At 43.1% G+C, this 19,663-nt stretch overlaps 1 protein-coding gene across 1 annotated transcript; it reads left to right on the plus strand.

Moving 5' to 3' along the window:
- Positions 1-6,954: 6,954 nt before the first annotated feature.
- JMJD6 (Bifunctional arginine demethylase and lysyl-hydroxylase PSR) lies at positions 6,955-18,343 on the plus strand. Its single transcript, XM_080267120.1, has 8 exons — positions 6,955-7,019; positions 9,675-9,886; positions 11,320-11,472; positions 12,010-12,206; positions 13,767-13,914; positions 15,092-15,280; positions 17,511-17,689; positions 18,247-18,343. Exons 1-8 carry the CDS (start codon positions 6,965-6,967, stop codon positions 18,278-18,280), a joined length of 1,167 nt encoding a protein of 388 aa, XP_080123246.1. The 5' UTR covers positions 6,955-6,964; the 3' UTR covers positions 18,281-18,343.
- The last annotated feature ends 1,320 nt before the right edge of the window (positions 18,344-19,663 follow it).

A 19,663-nucleotide genomic window follows, 5' to 3' on the forward strand; every position in this document is an offset into this window, starting at 1 on the left:
AAGTAGTTTATGTTTGGTTGTAAAGAGAGCATTGCAGCACAATACAGTAGTTAGAAATTAATAGTTAGTTAGAAATAAGTGACTGTAATCTTGTACTTTATTTGAAGCCTGTGGTGTATTGTATATGAAAGGTTATTGGGACTGAAGTGATCATTATGCTGAAGACAAGTGTTAGGATAATCAGGGTAAATGTTTGGTTTGTGAATTATTAGTTGACAGCATTAATATCCACAGCCCAAGGATGTATTTTATTTATTTTTCCTTTACCAGGCAGTTTTATTCAGTTTTGGGGAGACTTTACAAACTGGTGAGATTGTTTTTGTTGTTTTAGCACCAAGATCATGTGGATGTGAACCCAGTGGACTGCAGGCTGGGGATGCCTTTCTCCTGTAGTCCACCATTGAGGGATAGGACTGGAGTTTGGGGTATTTACAGAACCAGGCAGCTTCACCATCCAGTTGTATCACTGACCCAATGGAAGGCATCCCTGAACACCCTCATGAGATTAGCTATAACTTTTTAACCCATTCACAGATTGGGTGCTGTTCTGAACTGAATATAATAATGTGGTTGTTGCATGAATGACAACTCCTGCATTATTTTATGAGTTATAATAAGCAGACTCTTAACCTTTTTGCTGTCATGAGTTTATGAATTTAATAAAATCATTCTGTGCAAGTTAGAATAAAATAGAAAGTGTTTATTCTTTGCCAAAACGTTCATTGTGATAGTTGTTTTTAACAGTTTTGGTGCTTTGAGTTTCTCTTTAGCATATCAGAATCATTTGTTGAAATAAAATGCAAAGTAATGGCAGTCTTGGCTGTGGCATATTAATCACTTTAGTCCCCAGCAGTTCCTAAATGTAGGGTCATCTTGCCATAATGTTATAAAACATCATATCTACTGATTTATTTTTGCTTACCACACCTTAATACTGTCTTGTTTCCTTTTTACAGTAATATCTTTTGTTATAGTGATATACCTGACATATATAACACAGTGAGTATTAATCTATGATATGCTAAAAAACTGGTGAGGAGGAGATGCTGGGTGAGTGGCTGTAACACCTTCAGTCCAGAGACATATTTTGTATTTTATTTTTGCTGTAGTATGTTCATGTGATTTCATTCATCCTAGCATTGCCTTGAATAGATTTTTCATACTGAAGAGACTAGATATAGTTTTCATTATTTCCAGTACTTCAAGAAGTTTACCTTAAATTTAAAAATTATGTGTTAGTAACAAGAATAAATAATATGATGTCAGATTGACTGGGTTAACTAAGAAGTACTGGTATGGTCCTGTGTTGCTTGCCACAGGGGGGAAAAAATGTGTATACAGTTCACAATAAAGGACACAAATGAAACAGCCAGAGGTTTGTTTGCAGATTGAAAGTCATGTGAAAGTCAAGGTACCACTGAAGCTGGTTTGAGCGGCAAAAGATTTAGTGACTTCATGTTTCCATTCATCTTGAACTCCTGTTCTGGCTTGAGTGTATACTGTTCTCTTCAAAGTAAAGATAGTCTAAAAAACATGCGTTTATACAAGAAAAACACTTCAGTTTGTCCAGAACAGTAATGTAAGTAATACTTTACGGGTTTATCCACCACTACCAGGAGTCTCTGGCTAGGGGGAATATCATTTTTCATTCTGTAGATGCAGAGTACACTCTAGTTACTGTACACGTGTAACTGCCTTAGTGATTATTGTATTTTGGAAAAATATCATAAACAGTATACTGTACCTGTATAATATACTGGGTATATGCTGATTGCATGGAGTAGACTGTAGAATTAGCCAATCTATTCCCATTCAGGATCCGCTTTGGTGGAGTTTTTCATCCTTTTGCAGCTTACTCCTGTAGCTCGGTGTCAAATTAAGACAAGACTAAAGCTCTGCATACTTTGCACAGGACTGTTGCTTAACTAGCATCTTATTCTGGTGTTAACCTTATGCTACAGTTCAGCACTGAAGATGGAGAGATGGCAGTTTGAGACAAAAATGAGGTGAAAAGAGTATATGAGACATAGGAAGTGTTTTGAATTGGCTTTCATGTTGTCAGCTTAGAAGGCTGTCTCACACCTGTTTTGTTTCTACATGGGGCAGCTCAGTATTCTCATGTGTGTTATCTATGCAGTCTGTATCAGTTTTAAAAAGATGTTAAGCATCCACACTTGAAAGTACTGTGTATGGAATGTGTTTAAGCAAAGAAGCTTGCAAATGTTTTAGCTAAACATAATCCACTGTTCAGTTTGTCATTGAAGTTTTCTTTTATCAGCAAAATTCTGACAAGTTTTAGAGAGAGAGGAAAAAAAAAAAAAAAGTCAGTGCAGCTTTGTTAAAGGCACCCAACTTTGGTACTTATATTAGAGCATTATTACAAAATGTTACTTGTCAGAGTAAAAGTATCATGAGGTGAATGTGCTCAAAAGGTTAAAATTATCTTGTTCATAAAGAACACGGAAGTACTTAAAGTAAAAAGTAACCACTAACTTCCCAGCCAACTTTAAGTTTTATACTAATTTACAATTTTGTGCTGGAAATGTGACATTATCAGCAGTGAGGATTACTGTGTAGAGACTGAAAAATAGGAAGGCAGCAGGTGTTGATGAGGTCCAGGTAGAGATGATTAAGAGTAAAAAGAGAGCATTGAAGTATTAGCTGGAAATATGTAAGAAAGATTGGATGACTGCTATTGTACCAGTAGGGTGGAATAAAACTGATTATGCTTGATATAGAAACAAAGATGATCGAAATAAGTTTAGGAAGAAAAAAAAAATGTCTACAGAGGGTTGTACAAAAGGTATGTGGAAGAATAATGCTCAAGAAGGTGAAGAATGCACCAAAGTGTCTGTAGAGTTATGAAAAGAGTGGCTTTAGGAGTGGTTGGGGTTGTGCGGAAGAAGTCTCTGAAATAAACTTGAGAAAGCTTGTGAAAAGACTAAGTTATTTATGGCACTGACAGATCATGTGAATGCTGCCAAGAGTGTTAATTATATTGATGAAACCCTGTGTTACAGTAGGTGAACATTAAGTGATTGACTAGAGATCAGTGTTGGAGTGAGTGTCATGCCAACATGGCTATTCGATGTACTGGTATGTGTGTATGCTGAGATATAGTAATGAAAGGTATATGATGGAATAACTCAGAGCTGATGTATGCAGATGAGTGGTACTTGGTGATAATAAACACAAGGTTTCCAAACTACTGCAGTATTGTTGAGGTCTGCGAATGTCATGCTTTGATAATAACTGTTGATAAAAGTGATGTCCGTTTAAAGAGAAGCTGATTCCCAGTGTGATGTAATGGTGAATGAAAGGAGACGAATTGGAATCAGAAAAGAGGTAAATGTGCAAAGAATGTGAAGAGTAGAGTAGCACAAGGAAGAAAGTAGCTGGTACTTTGAGGGCCTCGTAGTGCCCACATCAAGGTATGAGTGTGAGATTTTAGTGTAACAGGAGAACGAAAAGTCATGAGTTAGAGCAGTGGAATAGGGTTATTGAGGAACATATGTGAAGTGTGTATGTTTGAGTGTGCAAGATGTTAGTGAAAGCCGTGGAGTTAGGAAGTATCTTAGTAGAGCTGAAGGGTGTTCAGATAGTATGGTAGGTTGGAAAAAGATATAAGTAGCAAGACTGTAGCCTGACTTTTTGAGAAGGGAGGGGCATTTCTGCTGAATCTGGACTTGCATAGTACCTGCCTGGTCAAAGGTCATCTACATGCTTGCAGTGGGGGTCTGGGTGTAGCCTATGCAAGCAACGTTGAGAAGCAGCACAAAACTTCTGAACAATGGAAAGTAACTCATTTTGCTCTGATATTAAAAAACAGACCGTAAGAAAGTAAACCCTATGCAGGTAGAGGAGGATCGTTTGACCTTATCAACCCCCCCCCCCATATGGGCTTGAGCAGTATGGTGGCAGGAGGCATGGTAGGCCAAGATCAGTGGATCGATGATCGATATGGCTTTTTTTTTTTTTTTTTATGGAAGGAGGAAGAATTAAGCCCGCAAGAGTGTTCCCTCAAAGGGAAAAAAAAATAAAAAAAGAACAGACAGCCAAATTCAAGATCTGTTCAGTTCAGTGGGTTTAAAAGACTGGAATCATAGGCAATAAGAAATACAGACTACAAAGAGAAAAAAATGGGAGAAATGGAGTTCCCCTGAGCTAAGCCCTGTATTAGACTATATAGCCCCGCTAGGGTTACAGGAGGGAGCTACCCCTCCCGGCACGGCAGCCCGGGCGAGGCTCAACTTGCAATCCCCCGATCACAAGTCCAGCGCGCTACCACTGTGCTACCGCGCCCCCCAGGCTACAAAGAGAGGAAGACAGTTTCAGAGTTGGCCTGTTGCTTGCATGAAGGATTGAGAGTAGACCTAACGGTTAACTTTTGCACTAGTGTTGGAGTAAAAGTATTTGAAATCCACGTTTAAGTAAATGTAGTAAAAGAAATGTGTACTTGTGAAAAAGTTGATATCCTCAAGTTACTTGAGTAGGTAGCCTACTCAAGTAAATTTACTTCGTTACATTACAACTCTACTTAAATGACACCTAACACTTTTCCTTTAAGCTTTCCAGCTATGACTGTATGCAATCGCTAAAGTTTCTGTTATACTACCTGCTCAGAGCTCAACCTCTTGCTCCCTGGGTACAAGGAACTGATCTGGGTTTCTTTTCAAGACTGGGTCTAGAGCATGCAACCAGAGGAACAGGGCTCAAAAACACAGGCCAACCAACCCAACACGTATATTACCATACAAACATACAGTACTGAGCACAATAAAATGGGGCAGATTATACACACTGTGATGGACACAAGGACAAGAATTGTGACTACAGATGACTGGGTAGCTGTAGGTGTCGCCCTGGGATGGGAGGGGGTCCCGTCAGGTGTGCGCTCTCAGAAGAGGCACGGGACCACTGTTGTAGGCTGGATCATCCGAAGTTGGCTGCGGGGCGGCATAGAGGGAGGCCTTTCCCTGGAGGGGCCTCGGTGAGTGTGTCAGCCCTCGGGACTGGGGCAGAACAGGGTGAGTAGGCGCGCTGCCTTGCGCCTACCCTTGGTGGAGGATGGCTTAGTGGATGCTGTGGGAAGGTCTTGGCCAGGAATCCTGCAAGTATCCCTCGATGACTGAGGGCTGCAGCCTTGCGTTTGTCAAGAGGCCGCCAGGGGCTGCCTGCGGCGTCTCTTCCTGTGGGAGTCTGGCAGCGACGGATGAAGTAGGGGTGCTGACTGCAGTGAGCGTTTCTCCAGGCTCACTATGAGGCCACTCCAGACCCTCTCCAGCTGCAACTCTGCTAGGGAGCTAGTTCCGCCCCTTGGGTTGGGGGGAGAGCGAGAGGGGTGTCCCGCTCGGCCTCTGGAGGAGTGAGGCAAGCAAGGGGCGTTGCCCTCAGTGGTGTCGCAGGGATAGCAGACAAGGGAAGTACGGTGGACCTTCCCTCCCCGGTGGGCACGGTGGACGCCATCACAGTTCCACTAGACCCTGGGACTGCAGGTGAGAGGAGCACGGTGGGCGTCCTCTCCCCGGCAAGCACGGTGGGTGTTGCCGAGGTCGTGCTCCCTGTGGGGGCTTCAGATGAGGAAAGTACGGTGGACGTTCCCTCCCTGACAAGTACAGTGGGCGCCGCCGCAGTTCTGCCTTGCCCTAGGAAGGCAGGTGAGAGGAACACAGTGGGCGTCCTCTCCCCGGCAAACACGGTGGGTGTCGCCGTGATCCTGCTCCCAGCAGGGTCTGCAGGTGAGGGAAGTGTGGTGAACGTTCCCTCTCCGACGAGCACGGTGGGCGTCGTCGCGGTCCTGCTTGGGACTGGAGGTGAGGTAAGTACGGCGGACGCTCCCTCCCCAACGAGCACGGTGGGCATCGTAACAGTCCTACAGGAGGCAGTGGGCGAAAGGAGTACGGTGGACGTCCTTTCCCCGACGGGCACGGTGGGCGTCGTCGTGGTCGTACTTGGGAGTGTGGTTACATGTGTCCCACCCCGATCCTGGTGAGTGCTGGTCTGGGTAGAGAGTAGTGCAGCAGGGTGGTGTATCTCCCGCGGGCTTCGTTGAGGGGAAGAGAGGCGCATGGTGGCAGGGAACGTATGCCCGTCTTGCTCGGGCCCCTTCCGCGCCTCCCTGTGGTCTCCCCTTGGTGTTGGTATTTCAGTTTCCGAGATATCCGGTTTGGGTGTTCAGTTTGACTCATTTTTTTTTTCCAACGAATTTTGAAAAAAAAAAAAAGTCACGAAGTAACTCCTACTGATAACCTTTCTCCAGCGATGTGCGTAGATTCACTGTAGGCTACCTTTAACAGAATCAGAAATACAATTTTTGTGTTGTGCTAGTGCTCCACTTCTTCTGGGTACCGTACGTCAAAACTCAACTGCGTACTGATGCAAGAGAGAGAGGGCATCTCAAGCAAATAATGCGATTATTTCCTTACGTTCGTGCTTTAGGCATCCTTACCAGATAAAAATTCATAACCATAGCTTTCTTACGAGACACTGCAAGTCGTTATAGCACATTACTCACAAACTAGCGTCGACATTGGCTGTATTGCGTAATGAATTGTAATTTCAAATTGCGCGGGAAGGTGCCGTTATTTAGGGTATTATCACTGTTGCATTCCTATTGAATTAATTGAACTATTTCTACAATTTATGCAGATTCTGTGTTGCGTTATGAATTAGTTATAGTTGGAGGAGAATCGGATGCTAGGTTATATATTTTGGGGAGTAATAAGTGCGCTTAGTATTACAATGAATAATTTCGTACAGAACCATTTTAAAGTAAAACAATGTTTGAACAAGTGTCAAGTTAAAAGACATATAATTCTAGGGATTTAAATGGCTAGGGTTGGTTAATTTTGTCAGGAGTGTGAATAGTAGTGCAATGCGGTTGGTGAGAATAACCCCGAGTGTACACATGAGAATGATAAACTAGGCACACTGGGTTTATTTTCCTCTCCCCCAGCTCAGCCCTATGGATCACAGGTGCAGGAAGCGTGTCAGGGAAGCCAAAAGGAAAGCCCGACCAGGTGAATAAAGCTCCAGGGTTGTTGGTGTAGTAATAAGCAACGGAGAAGGAAATGAATATGCCTGAGGTCAGTCACGTAGGCTTGCAGGCAGCTGTGCTCAGTCACCGATAACTTTAAATTATAGAATTCATGAAATATCAATGCAGATCCTTTTATTATCCTTCTGTCAATCTTATCATTTACTTTAGTCAACGTTATGTTTACTAAATATCTGTACAGCATTAGAAAAGTAACGAGAATATCTGGGAGTGTCGCGCCTTTGTCGTTTCTTGGGAATGACATTTGAAAACATGAACTTTTCCAGTTAAATGGACATAATATCCACCTGCCATCACTAGAGATGAAATATTAAAGGTTATGGGCGATCTGAAGGTAGTTACTCTTTCATTGAGTTTTTTTTTTTTTAGTTATTGTCTGCTGGAGCAGCAGTGGAGGTATAGCCCAATGAACTGTACTTGAATGGAAGAGGGGGGGAACCATTATTGCATTGGTTGCACATCCAACATGCTGCTGAAAGGACCTGATTTCAATTTTTGGGCCAGTCAGAGTGTTGGGTGCAATTTGGTTGCCCTGGGTTGCCATTCATGCGACAATACAATTAGGGACCTGAATGTAACATCAGCTGTTGTTGGTCATGTTATAAGGAGAAACCAGGTCAGCAGAACTATATTGTCTGCTGTGATAATCATGATGCAGTCACTTTGTTTTTACCGCCAATGTTCATCAGTATCATCTGTAAAAAAAAAGTTAAATTAAAAAGAAGCCTAAATATAAGCCCACTTCTGACTTCCCGTCTCAGATGAAGTGTGTTCAGGCATCTCGAAATGAACAGATCTTGAATTTGGCTCTCTCTTATCTTGTTTTGATTTTTTCTTGGAACAATCTTTCAGACTTCTAGCCTTTAGTTCCTTCTTCCTTGTATAAAAAAAAAAATGTAACATGCCTAAATGCTGTGATGCTACTTCCCTGCCACTTTCATAATGATTGTAGAATTAGGATGTGGTATGAGAATGTTTACCCTAAAGATTTTCTGTTACCCTTTCTGTCCAGTGACTTCCTAGTTTGTTATTTTGCAGATGATTTTAGTGCTCCCTACGTGTCAACAAGTGGGTTGGTGGAGGGTTAGTGCCCCTCCCCGTAAAACAACTAACTCAAAGTCAAATGGCCACCCCTTACGGGATTATGGCGTCTGTCAGTAGATAGATAGAATAGATTTTATGCCGTTTAGAAAGACACGGTACTGGAGCAGTTATGGCAGGCTTCATGTATTCCCTCCAACTCAAAGTCTCCAAAACTGAATAAAAATGTCTGGAGAAAGAAAAAAATAAATAAAAATAATGAGGCTGCATTACCAGAACTCTTTTTCTTCTAACCTACAGTATTTAATTTCAGTGACGTGTCGACCAGCAGTAAATGTTATTGTTTTGTTTTGTTTCGTTTATAAAGGCTCCAACATGGTCGTATACATCTGCCTAGGTTACCTGTTGGCAGCTGTCCATGCTGCTTGATATCTGGCAGCCCCCCATTCAGTCCCTTATCCCCGAGTCACACTCTACGACCTTGTCCCAGGTCATTTTCAGTCAGCCTCTTGCGACCCTACCCACAACATTCACACTTCTCACTTTCTGCACCCAACTGCTATCCCCCATCTTCTCCCCAAATCATCTCGGTCTACCTCTGCTCATCACAACACCAGTACACTCCACTCACCTCCTTCCTCCCAGCTCCTCCATCGCAGACCTAGTTCCCCCAGGCTTCGCATTTAATGACCCATGGCACATCCACGTAATCATTGTCATTAATGTATGATTTAGCCTGCAAATATCCTCGTCCTTTACTGTCCAGGTCTTACTACAGTACAGCATTACACTCCTGACACATGCCACATACAGTACAAAAATTCCCTAGCATGGAGGGAGGTCTCTCTTAATATCGTGAGAGGCCACAGCTCCCAGACCTTCTTCCAACCACGCCTTACCTTAGCCATAGAGCTAGCTCCTGCCGACCTCCAGCACGTAACATATCTCCCAAGTACAAAGTGCTTCCACACACTCAAGAGTCTCATCAGCAGGATCAGTTGTATCATGCCTGACAATCTCCTCATGCTCTCCATGACACACCCCACACATGAAATCAGCATTATCTCGCAGTCTACCTCTAAGACCAGTCCATCTCTCACAAACACTGCACCAGATGGAATTACTTCTCATGCCTTGTGGCTTAGGTCAGAGTGGGTTGGGTTAAGTATTGCCCAATATTGTCTAGAAAAAAGCAGTACAGAGTCTAACACAGCTAAAAATTCCGGTGATTTTCTAACTAAATGTAACCAGTCATCAGGGTAATGTTTTCTGGATAAATGTGTAAGTGCAGATGTGTATGCCTGAGGAATGAAGTCAGATATCTGGGTGCTTGAATGGTGAGTGAATGGGTGTGTGGCCCATGTAATTGGGCAGATCCTGATTAGTATCTCATTCCATTTTTTTTTCTTTTTCTTTTTTCTTCCTTTCTTTGATTATTACCTTATCGACACTACCCCGTCCCGTTCAAGAATGGGGGAGAGGTTTGGATAATGATGAGGGTGATGCTGCTTAAATTTTCATTGCACAATAATGACTTAACTTACCATCATACTCTAACGGCTCCCCCCGTCCCCAGAACTGTGCCAGGAGCGCGGGACTTGGAACCGGCTCGACTATAAACACAAATTTGACTGCTCCGTCCAAAAGGTTCCCGACAATGCTGAGCGGATACATGTCAATGAGGTGACAACAGAGGAGTTTATCGAGAAGTATGAGAAGCCGTACAAGCCAGTCGTGGTGCGTGGCATCACGGAAAATTGGAAGGCACACTATAAATGGACTCTGGAGGTGAGGGTCTCTCTCTCTCTCTCTCTCATTTTGTATCTATCTACTGGCATCATTCTATCTACCTATGAATTACTTATGATTCTCTTTGAAGTTGCCAGTGAAAGGTAGTAATTTCATTAAAATTAACAAAAACAGCTCTGAGATGCAGATTGCTACTACCATACTACTGCTACTACTACTATTAGTACTACTACTGCTACCATATTCAGTTACAGTCTTCCACATAACCAACTGTTTTTCTCACCAGATACTGTGCAATGTAACTTTTAAACCTTTGAGTGGTAAGGGACTGGTGTCGTGGCCCATTTCACTGGATACTCTGATACAATTTTTTTTTTTTGCTGTGTGTTTTTCTTATTTCTGGATCTTACCCATTGATTTATTGTTATTCAAGCTCTGTTTCCCAGTAGTAATTTGAGTGGGCAAGATAAAAAAACAGAAAAAGTGAAATAAAGATCTAGGTGAACTATCAGCAAAGTACCTTGCCACAGTGGGCCACACCTCCAGTCACTCTTCATGCCAGCCTTGTAAGTTTTTAATAGTGGAAGGGAGTAGATGATAGTTAATGTAGATAGATAGATGGCTGGATACATTATAGAGTTATGATGATGTTGGATGTTAGATGGGGGCACTTACCATCCCTTTACAATGTAGTGCAACCTTCAGGGGCATCTGCACTGAGTGACAAGCAAGTGGTTACTGTAATCCAGGAAGTCGTATATTATTAGGTGTGAACCATGTAATCATTATTAGGTTGGAACCATGTAATCAAATGCATGCCTGATGGTTTAGTGGGTTAAGGCACTGCATCTATACTCTGTTTTTTTTATGGAGGCGAAGATGCACTTGACAGGTTGGTGATGATTAGCTGAATGCAACATGTCTGAATAACATTACCAACCCAAATTTCCCCCTCAGATATATGTTGTCAATTAATAATGCTAACAAGTAAAGAGATTATGAAGTAATATTGCATTCAGCCAATCATCACCAACCTGTCAGGTGCAAAGGTGCTTCCATAAAAGAAAGCTGAGTATAAATGGGAGCCATTAGGATTACATCTGAGGGTTGGCTGGAGCATATTGTTTACATAATGCCTGTCAAGGGCAAGCAAGGCTGTATAGTGCTCCTGATAACACAATAAAGGATTGGATGATAAATGAAAGATCTTACTGACTGTTGTTGTTTTAATACAGTAACAGGGTAGGGTAATGATGGCTTAAATGATTGTGTGGACCATTGGACTGGGCATGTTGTTGATAGTTCTTCTGCCTTTGTATGCATTTGGTTCTTCTTTTCCTTGCATTAAAAAAAAAAAAAAAAAAAAAAGGGGGGGAAAAAAGATATGATGATAATCGTTATGATATTAGAATAAAGACGGTATTCTGTAGGTCTAGTGAGGAAGATGGTAATGATATCCATGATGTTTACAGCGTCTGGCCAAGAAGTATCGCAACCAGAAGTTCAAGTGTGGTGAAGACAACGAAGGCTACAGTGTCAAGATGAAAATGAAGTACTACATTGAGTACATGCGCACCAGTGACGATGACAGCCCATTGTACATCTTTGACAGTAGCTTTGGTGAGGTGAGTACAAGTCCAGGAGCTTGGATTATGTGTGGAAAATTATTGTTCTATTTCACGGGGCATTTTAGGTCGTGGAGAGGGAGGGGGAGACTGAGGATGAGATGGAGGGATGGATAGGTTTACAAATATAAATATACTGTATATGTGTTAAAATAAGAAGAGCTGTAGATTTACCATGTGTCTCAGTGTTGCATTAACCAGTGAGCAGCCTTAATTCAAACGTTTTTTGGTTTCGGCTATCAGAGCTGAGTGAACGGGGTATAGCAAGAATAAAATTTAGATGTACAGTATATCATTGGGCCAAAGGAGTTAATCTATCACATTATCCCGTTCTCATAGACTCCTCTTTACAGTATTTAAATGCTGAAATATTACTGCACTTGGACACTGGAATACAGGTATCTTTTTGTATTATGTAACCACTCCAAGTCATCCTCCCACGTACACCCAATTGGACACTGGGATTCAGGCATCTTTTTGTATTATGTAACCCAAGTCATCCTCCCACGTACTGTAACCCCACTGCCTCCCTAACAGCATGTACGTCGTAAGAAGCTTCTGGAAGACTACGACATCCCCAAGTACTTCCGCGACGACCTGTTCAAGTACACTGGGGAGGACCGACGACCACCCTACCGATGGTTTGTGATGGGCCCGGCACGATCTGGTACCGGCATACACATTGACCCACTCGGTACTAGTGCCTGGAATGCCCTACTGAGGGGACATAAGAGGTATGTACTGCACTGGCCAGAGTCCTGTAGTTGTAGTAATAGTAGTAGTACCAGTAGTAGTAGTTCTAGACCTCTTCCTTAATTTAATATAGTTACTGCTGTGTTGGGGAGATCAAGTGGACATTGTCAGGTGTGAAGGATTGATCTTGCTGGTGAGTCACTCACATGTGTGGAAGAGTTGTATGTGCTGGAGGTGGGGCAGGAGCTAGCTCTGTGGCTAGGGTAAGGAGTGGTTGAAAGAAGTTTAGGTACCTGTTGCCTCGCCAGACATTGAGAGGGCTCTCCCTCCATGCTATGGGATCTTTGTATACAGCATGTGTTAGGATTGTAATGCTGTATGGTAGTAAGACCTGTGTAGTAAAGGAAGAAGATATTTCCAGGCTCAAACATACAGAAATGACAGTGATTAGGTGAATGTGCAGTGTGTCCTTGAATGCGAGGCCTGGGGGGGCTAGGTTGACGATGGAAGAGTTAAGAGGATGGATGGGACTGGAGTATATTGATGTTGTGATGAGGAGAGGTAGATTGAGGTGGTTTGGCCATGTGGAGAGGATGGGGGGATGACAGTTGGGTGCAGAAAGTGAGAAATGTTAACACTGGGGGCAAGGTTGTGAGAGGCAGACTGTAAAAGACCTGGGATGAGGTAATAGAGTGTGACCTCAGGGAAAAGGGGCTGAATAGTGAGGCTGCCAAAGATCGAGCAGCATGGAGAGCTGCCATTAGGTGACAAAGGCCGATGCATGCAAGCATGTTGGGGCCTTTATAAACAAAACTACTGATTATTGACTGCAGCTGATAGGGGGTATGAAGCAAGGAGGTGTGTGTGTATATTTATGTCTGTGAGTTGGAGTTATGATTCTAGGGGCTTGGATGGTGAGTGAATGGGAGTGTGGCCCATTTAGTTGGGCAGACTGTGGTGTTAGTTTTTCATTGTCAATTTTTTTCTGGCTCCCTGGACCCTACCTCACCCTATCCTTAGCTGGGAAAAGAAGTCAGGATGATGGTGAGATGAGGGTGATGATGATGATGATGACGAAATTTAAGGATTGTCTGCATTGTAGTGGTAGGTGGTGGTGACCATCATCCACTCACTTGATGTAGTGCTGCCTACTTCTTTCTTAGCCTTCATCATTCTTTTTCTTTGCCTGCCCTCCTCTCCTCATGTTTCTCCCATCTTTCCTGTCACTTATTATTGCTTTTCTTTCCTTTACAGGTGGCTTTACATTGAGTGACAAGCCAAATGGTTTCCTGTAAGCCAAGATACCATTTACAGCGCTAGGTGGTAACCATATAACCAAACCATATGTGCTCCCTAAGTGTCAACAAGTGGGTTGGTGGAGGGTTAGTGCCCCTCCCCATAAAACAATTAACTCAGAGTCAAATGGCCACCCCTTACAGGATTATGGCGTCTGGCAATAGATAGATAGATAGATAGTCTGGATTGTGATGTGTGAGATGATTAAGTGTGTTGTTCTGAGGTGGGGGCTGCAGTGGAATGACTTTAATAATGATTTAATAATAATGAATAATACTAATAATACTCCACCATCCACCCCACAGATGGTGTCTCTTCCCAACGGACACCCCAAAGGAACTACTGAAGGTGACGTCGGCAGAGGGAGGCAAACAAGTGGACGAGGCAATCACGTGGTTCTCCGTCATCTACCCACGCACACAACTACCATCTTGGCCAGAGAAGTATAAGCCTGTGAGTGGATGGAAATTTGAATATACTGTACTGTCAGACTAAAGTTCAGTCTCCTCCCCTGCCTCTTGCTCATTTCTGGGTTCATAGATGTATTAATGAGACATAAACCCATATTCTTGTGGGTTAAGGAAGCTTCCTAACACCTCTTCCCAAGCAGTCTCTTTTGCTTATTACACTGTGGCATCATCTGTTACTTAAATTATTTCAATATTACCATATTCTGTTTAAATAATGTACAAAACAATATTACCCAATCATATTCGAAAATAAATCATTAAGGAAGAGATGTTAGGGAGCTTTCTTAACTGTAGAGAATACGAGCAGTAGTGGACAGAAGTGTATATTATTACCGATAAATGACTAATAACATAGGCTACACTTCAGTTTGCTACGTCACATTCAAGTGTCTCTGTCCAGCGTTGAAACAGAGGAAGGTGAGGTGAACAGACTTTAGAATTTTGTTGTACTTTTGTGAGTTGGTGGAAGCTTCGGATGTGTTGGTATGAGTTGATGGGATTTTTAGATGCATTGTGGAGACTGATGGTAAGAGGGAGGCAAGTTTGATGATGGAAAGTGAAGAGCCTCCTGTCTTTTTGTCAGCCTTTATCCTAGCCCTCCTCTCATCATCCCATTGCCATTTTCATGTTCGTCTTCCTCTCCTCTGGGTCTTGATCATGAGTTCACTTCTTCCTCTTTTTCTTCCTTTCCTCATTCATCAATTCACTATGACTTTCTTCCTATCCTTAGTCCTTTCCTGACTCATTCATCATTTCTGCTCCAATTTCTTCCCCACTTCTTTCCTTTGCTCATTCCTTCCACTTTGTTCCTCGCTTCTTTCCTTTACTCATTCCTTCCCATTTCTTCCTCACTTCAATCCCTTCCTCATTCCTTCCACTTTCTACCTTGCTTTTTTCCTCTGCTTATTCCTTCCACTTTCTTCCTTGCTTCTTTTCTTTGCTCATTCCTTCCACTTTCTTCCTCGCTTCTTTCCTTTGCTCACTCCTTCCACTTTCTACCTTGCTTTTTTCCTTTGCTCATTCCTTCCACTTTCTTCCTTGCTTCTTTCCTCTGCTCATTCCCCCAATATCTCCCTCACTTCTTCCTTTTGCTCATTTTTCACTTCTCCTCCAGTTTCTTCCTCACTTCTTCCCTTCACCCATTCCTCCACCACTTTCAGATTGAGCTAGTTCAGAATGCCGGGGAGACGGTGTTCGTGCCTGGCGGGTGGTGGCACGTGGTCATCAACTTGGACAACACCATTGCCATCACCCAGAACTTCTGCTCCATGACTAACTTCCCCGTCGTCTGGCACAAGACTGTTCGCGGCAGACCAAAGCTGTCCAGGAAGTGGCTTAGAGTCCTCAGGGTAAGAGAGACAGACAGATAGATAGAGAGAGGGTAAGAGACAGACAGACAGACAGACAGAGAGGGTAAGAGAGAGACAGACAGACAGACAGAGAGGGTAAGAGAGAGACAGACAGACAGAGAGAGGGTAAGAGAGAGACAGACAGACAGACAGAGAGGGTAAGAGAGAGAGAGACAGACAGACAGAGAGGGTAAGAGAGAGAGAGACAGACAGAGAGAGGGTAAGAGAGAGAGAGACAGACAGACAGAGAGGGTAAGAGAGAGAGAGACAGACAGACAGAGAGGGTAAGAGAGAGAGAGACAGACAGAGAGAGGGTAAGAGAGAGACAGACAGAGAGGGTAAGAGAGAGAGAGACAGATAGAGAGAGGGTAAGAGAGAGACAGACAGACAGAGAGGGTAAGAGAGAGAGAGACGGACAGAGAGAGGGTAAGAGAGAGACAGACAGACAGACAGAGGGTAAGAGAGAGAGAGACAGACAGAGAGAGGGTAAGAGAGAGACAGAGAGAGAGACAGACAGATAGATAGAGAGAGGGTAAGAGAGAGACAGACAGAGAGGGTAAGAGAGAGAGAGACAGATAGAGAGAGGGTAAGAGAGAGAGACAGACAGACAGAGAGAGGGTAAGAGAGAGACAGACAGACAGACAGAGGGTAAGAGAGAGACAGACAGATAGAGAGAGGGTAAGAGAGAGACAGACAGATAGAGAGAGGGTAAGAGAGAGACAGACAGATAGAGAGAGGGTAAGAGAGAGACAGACAGATAGAGAGAGGGTAAGAGAGAGACAGACAGATAGAGAGAGGGTAAGAGAGAGAGACAGACAGATAGAGAGAGGGTAAGAGAGAGACAGACAGATAGAGAGAGGGTAAGAGAGAGACAGACAGATAGAGAGAGGGTAAGAGAGAGACAGACAGATAGAGAGAGGGTAAGAGAGAGACAGACAGATAGAGAGAGGGTAAGAGAGAGACAGACAGATAGAGAGAGGGTAAGAGAGAGACAGACAGATAGAGAGAGGGTAAGAGAGAGACAGACAGATAGAGAGAGGGTAAGAGAGAGACAGACAGATAGAGAGAGGGTAAGAGAGAGACAGACAGACAGAGAGGGTAAGAGAGAGACAGACAGATAGAGAGAGGGTAAGAGAGAGACAGACAGAGAGGGTAAGAGAGAGACAGACAGAGAGGGTAAGAGAGAGAGAGACAGATAGAGAGAGGGTAAGAGAGTGTCTAAGAGGGTAAGAGAGAGAGAGACAGATAGAGAGAGGGTAAGAGAGAGAGAGAGACAGATAGAGAGAGGGTAAGAGAGAGAGAGACAGATAGAGAGAGGGTAAGAGAGAGAGAGACAGATAGAGAGAGGGTAAGAGAGAGAGAGAGACAGACAGACAGAGAGAGGGTAAGAAGAGAGCGACAGATAGAGAGAGGGTAAGAGACAGACAGATAGAGAGAGGATAAGAGACAGACAGACAGATAGAGGGAGGGTAAGAGAGAGATAGACAGAGAGAGCGTAAGAGACAGACAGAGAGATAGAGAGAGCGTAAGAGACAGACAGAGATAGAGAGAGGGTAAGAGTGAGACAGACAGATAGAGAGAGGGTAAGAGAGAGAGACAGACAGAGGGTAAGAGAGAGAGAGGGACAGAGACAGACAGATAGACAGACAGAGGGTAAGAGAGAGAGAGAGACAGAGACAGACAGATAGACAGAGCATGGGGTTTTGAAAACTAAGAGCAAGTTAGAGAGGGAGCGGGGGAGAGAGAGAGAGAGAGAGATTGTTATGATTGTGAAGACATGTGACGTTCAGGTCATGAGTGTTAGTTTTTCAGTGTTGGATCAAGACTTATGTTAACCCTTTACAGAATTTCATTGTTTTTGTCTCATTTATTAACATCCTTTTGTGTGTGTGTGTGTGTGTGTGTGTGTGTGTGTGTGTGTGTGTGTGTGTGTGTGTGTGTGTGTGTGTGTGTGTGTGTGTGTGTGTGTGTGTGGAGTCCATAGTAATTCTTTTTTGTTTTCATACCTCTTGTAGTAAAAGAAAAGACTATTAAAGGTCCACTGTTACCAGTAAAGCAGATTTGCAGACATATGCAAACTTTTATCGATAGCATCAGTTGAATTAAAAAAAAAAAAAAAAAAAGTCATTTATGAATCCATTTTTTTTTTTTTTTTTTTTTTTTTTTTTTTTTTTTCATGGGGCAACGTAGGATTGGATGATGGATGGATGGATTTTTTTTTTTTTTACAGGAGAAGAGGCCAGACTTAGCGGCCATTGCAGACGGTATCGACACCTCCAAGAGCTCAGGTATGGCCTCGGACTCTTCATCGGATTCATCGTCGTCGTCTTCATCATCGTCATCATCATCATCATCAGACAGCGAGAGTGATAGTGGCCAAGAGAGCCTCCCGGAGCACAAGAAGAAGAGGTAAGAGAGAGAGAGAGATAGAAAGAGAGAGAGAAGAGGTGGGAGAGAGAAGTAGAGAGAGTGTGAGAGGTATTATTTGAAGTGTAACAGGGATTTTTCTGTTATTTTTCTATACACTTATCAGTGAGAAAGTTGAAAATTATTCCGTATGATGAAGACTCTTTATATTTTTATTAAATTGAGTGAATGTGTCTGTCTTCTGGAATGATAAAAGTGCGAGAAAGAAGGTGGGGGTAAGAAGAAAGAAAATGGTATGTGAAAGAGATGGTTAAGGGAAAAAATAGTAGTGAGAGAGAGAGAGAGAGATTTAAGAAAAAAATGTGAGAGAGAGGGAGGGAGAGTAGAAAAACAGGGTGAGAGAGAGTGCAAGAGAAGAAAATTAGTATGAGACAGCAGAAAAAATAGTATGAGGGGGAGGAAGCAGAAAAAACAGAGCGAGAGAGAGTGAGAGATAAAAGAATAGTAAAGAGAGAGAGAGAGAGAGATAAAAGAATAGTAAAGAGAGAGAGGGAAAGAGAGAGAATCACACTAACACCCTCCTTTCCCTCCCATTCCAGACGAAGGAAGTACACGTCCCCCTCCCGCTCCTGAGAGAACGTCAGCCTAGGTCTTTTCAAGTGTGTAAAGTGTAGTCATAGCAATAGTGTTTGGGGGCCATGTTCTGGGGGCCATAGGAGCTGCCCGGCCAGCTCTTCCTCATCAGTTTATATTACCTATTACACCTTGATATTCGCATGTACCGCATTTGTATCTTTGTAATCTGTATTAATTGAATTTACAGGAAACATACAGGAATTGCATACTGAACTTTAATGGTGTCTGGTATGTTATGTTGGACTTAAACAACTTGTGCACAAATAACATCCTCCTCCCCCTCGTCATCATCATCATCACGTGTTCCCCTCCGAAAGATGAAGTGAAGTAGGATCCAACAAAATGGGGAAAGAGGAGGTAAAAAATTGGGAGAACTATCAATATCCCGGTGAAAAGGGCAACACACTCACACACACACACACACACTCACACATCATTCATGCCTGTGGAATCCTGGGTCCACCTCACAGACAAAAATATCAGACAAATAGCATACAAGAGATCATTAACCCCTTCTGTTTGGTGGATTTGGTTTGTAGTTTTACCATCAGCAGACACTTTTACACGACTATGGAGAGGCTTTGTGAACTAGCTCCATGGTGCACCAGAATCAAAATTGAGGAAATGGAGAATAGAATACAGAATTTTGGACATGTGGTGCCTTCAGGGTGTCTCCAAGGACTGCCTCATAGTATTTTTATGATGTTGCTCTGTGGTGGAACTCAGGAAGCAACAAGAGTAAAAGGCTTCATTGTCGAACATCCTTTATTATTATTATTACTGAGTTCAGCATGTGTGGAATTATTGCCCAGAGCTCCTCATTCTAGTCTTCAGTAATCCCTTCACACTGGAGTTCCTTCACAGTTAAATAAAGTCATTTGGTGGTAGCCTAATTAAAATGAGATGTACAGTAAGGGTTACAGGGTGGTCTGTTAATAGCACTCCTTTAGAAACTCACCTGGAGTCATCCTGTGTGTTGCAGGGATAGCTCAGGCTGCTGGTTTGGGTGAAGTTTTGGCAGTTGGGGTAGGAGTGGGATAAATGTAATAGGGTAGACATTGATAACACTGACTGAGCTGGTCATGCAACACAAGAAATGGCCTGACAAAGTGGAAGAGGAGTGTTGTATATGGCTTACCCCGTACATTAGTAAAATCAAGGTGTTAAAGGTGACATATGGAGAAGTAAACTGATAAGGAAGAGATAGCAGGACACCTAAAGCCACCAGAACCTGCCCCCAGTGTAACAGCAAGATGGCCATACGCCTCGCAGTGACAGAGATGGGACGCAGGAAAAGGACACTGTGGTGGGTGAGTCAGAGTGGGGATGAAATTAGGTTAAGGGACTGTGTTTATGCTGGATGGTGGTGGTGGAAGGAGG

This window comes from Coenobita brevimanus, chromosome 23 (assembly GCF_032717465.1).
Source record: "Coenobita brevimanus isolate Jiangsu-jjx chromosome 23, ASM3271746v2, whole genome shotgun sequence".
NCBI lineage: Eukaryota > Metazoa > Arthropoda > Malacostraca > Decapoda > Coenobitidae > Coenobita > Coenobita brevimanus.

What these genes read in the sequence shown, in the direction of transcription:
- JMJD6 (XM_080267120.1), top strand. Translation starts at nt 6,965, where the DNA reads ATGGATCACAGGTGCAGGAAGCGTGTCAGGGAAGCCAAAAGGAAAGCC. An exon ending in ACTATAAATGGACTCTGGAG is followed by an intron (nt 9,887 to 11,319) that starts GTGAGGGTCTCT and finishes TGATGTTTACAG; the next exon opens with CGTCTGGCCAAGAAGTATCG. An exon ending in CTACTGAGGGGACATAAGAG is followed by an intron (nt 12,207 to 13,766) that starts GTATGTACTGCA and finishes TCCACCCCACAG; the next exon opens with ATGGTGTCTCTTCCCAACGG.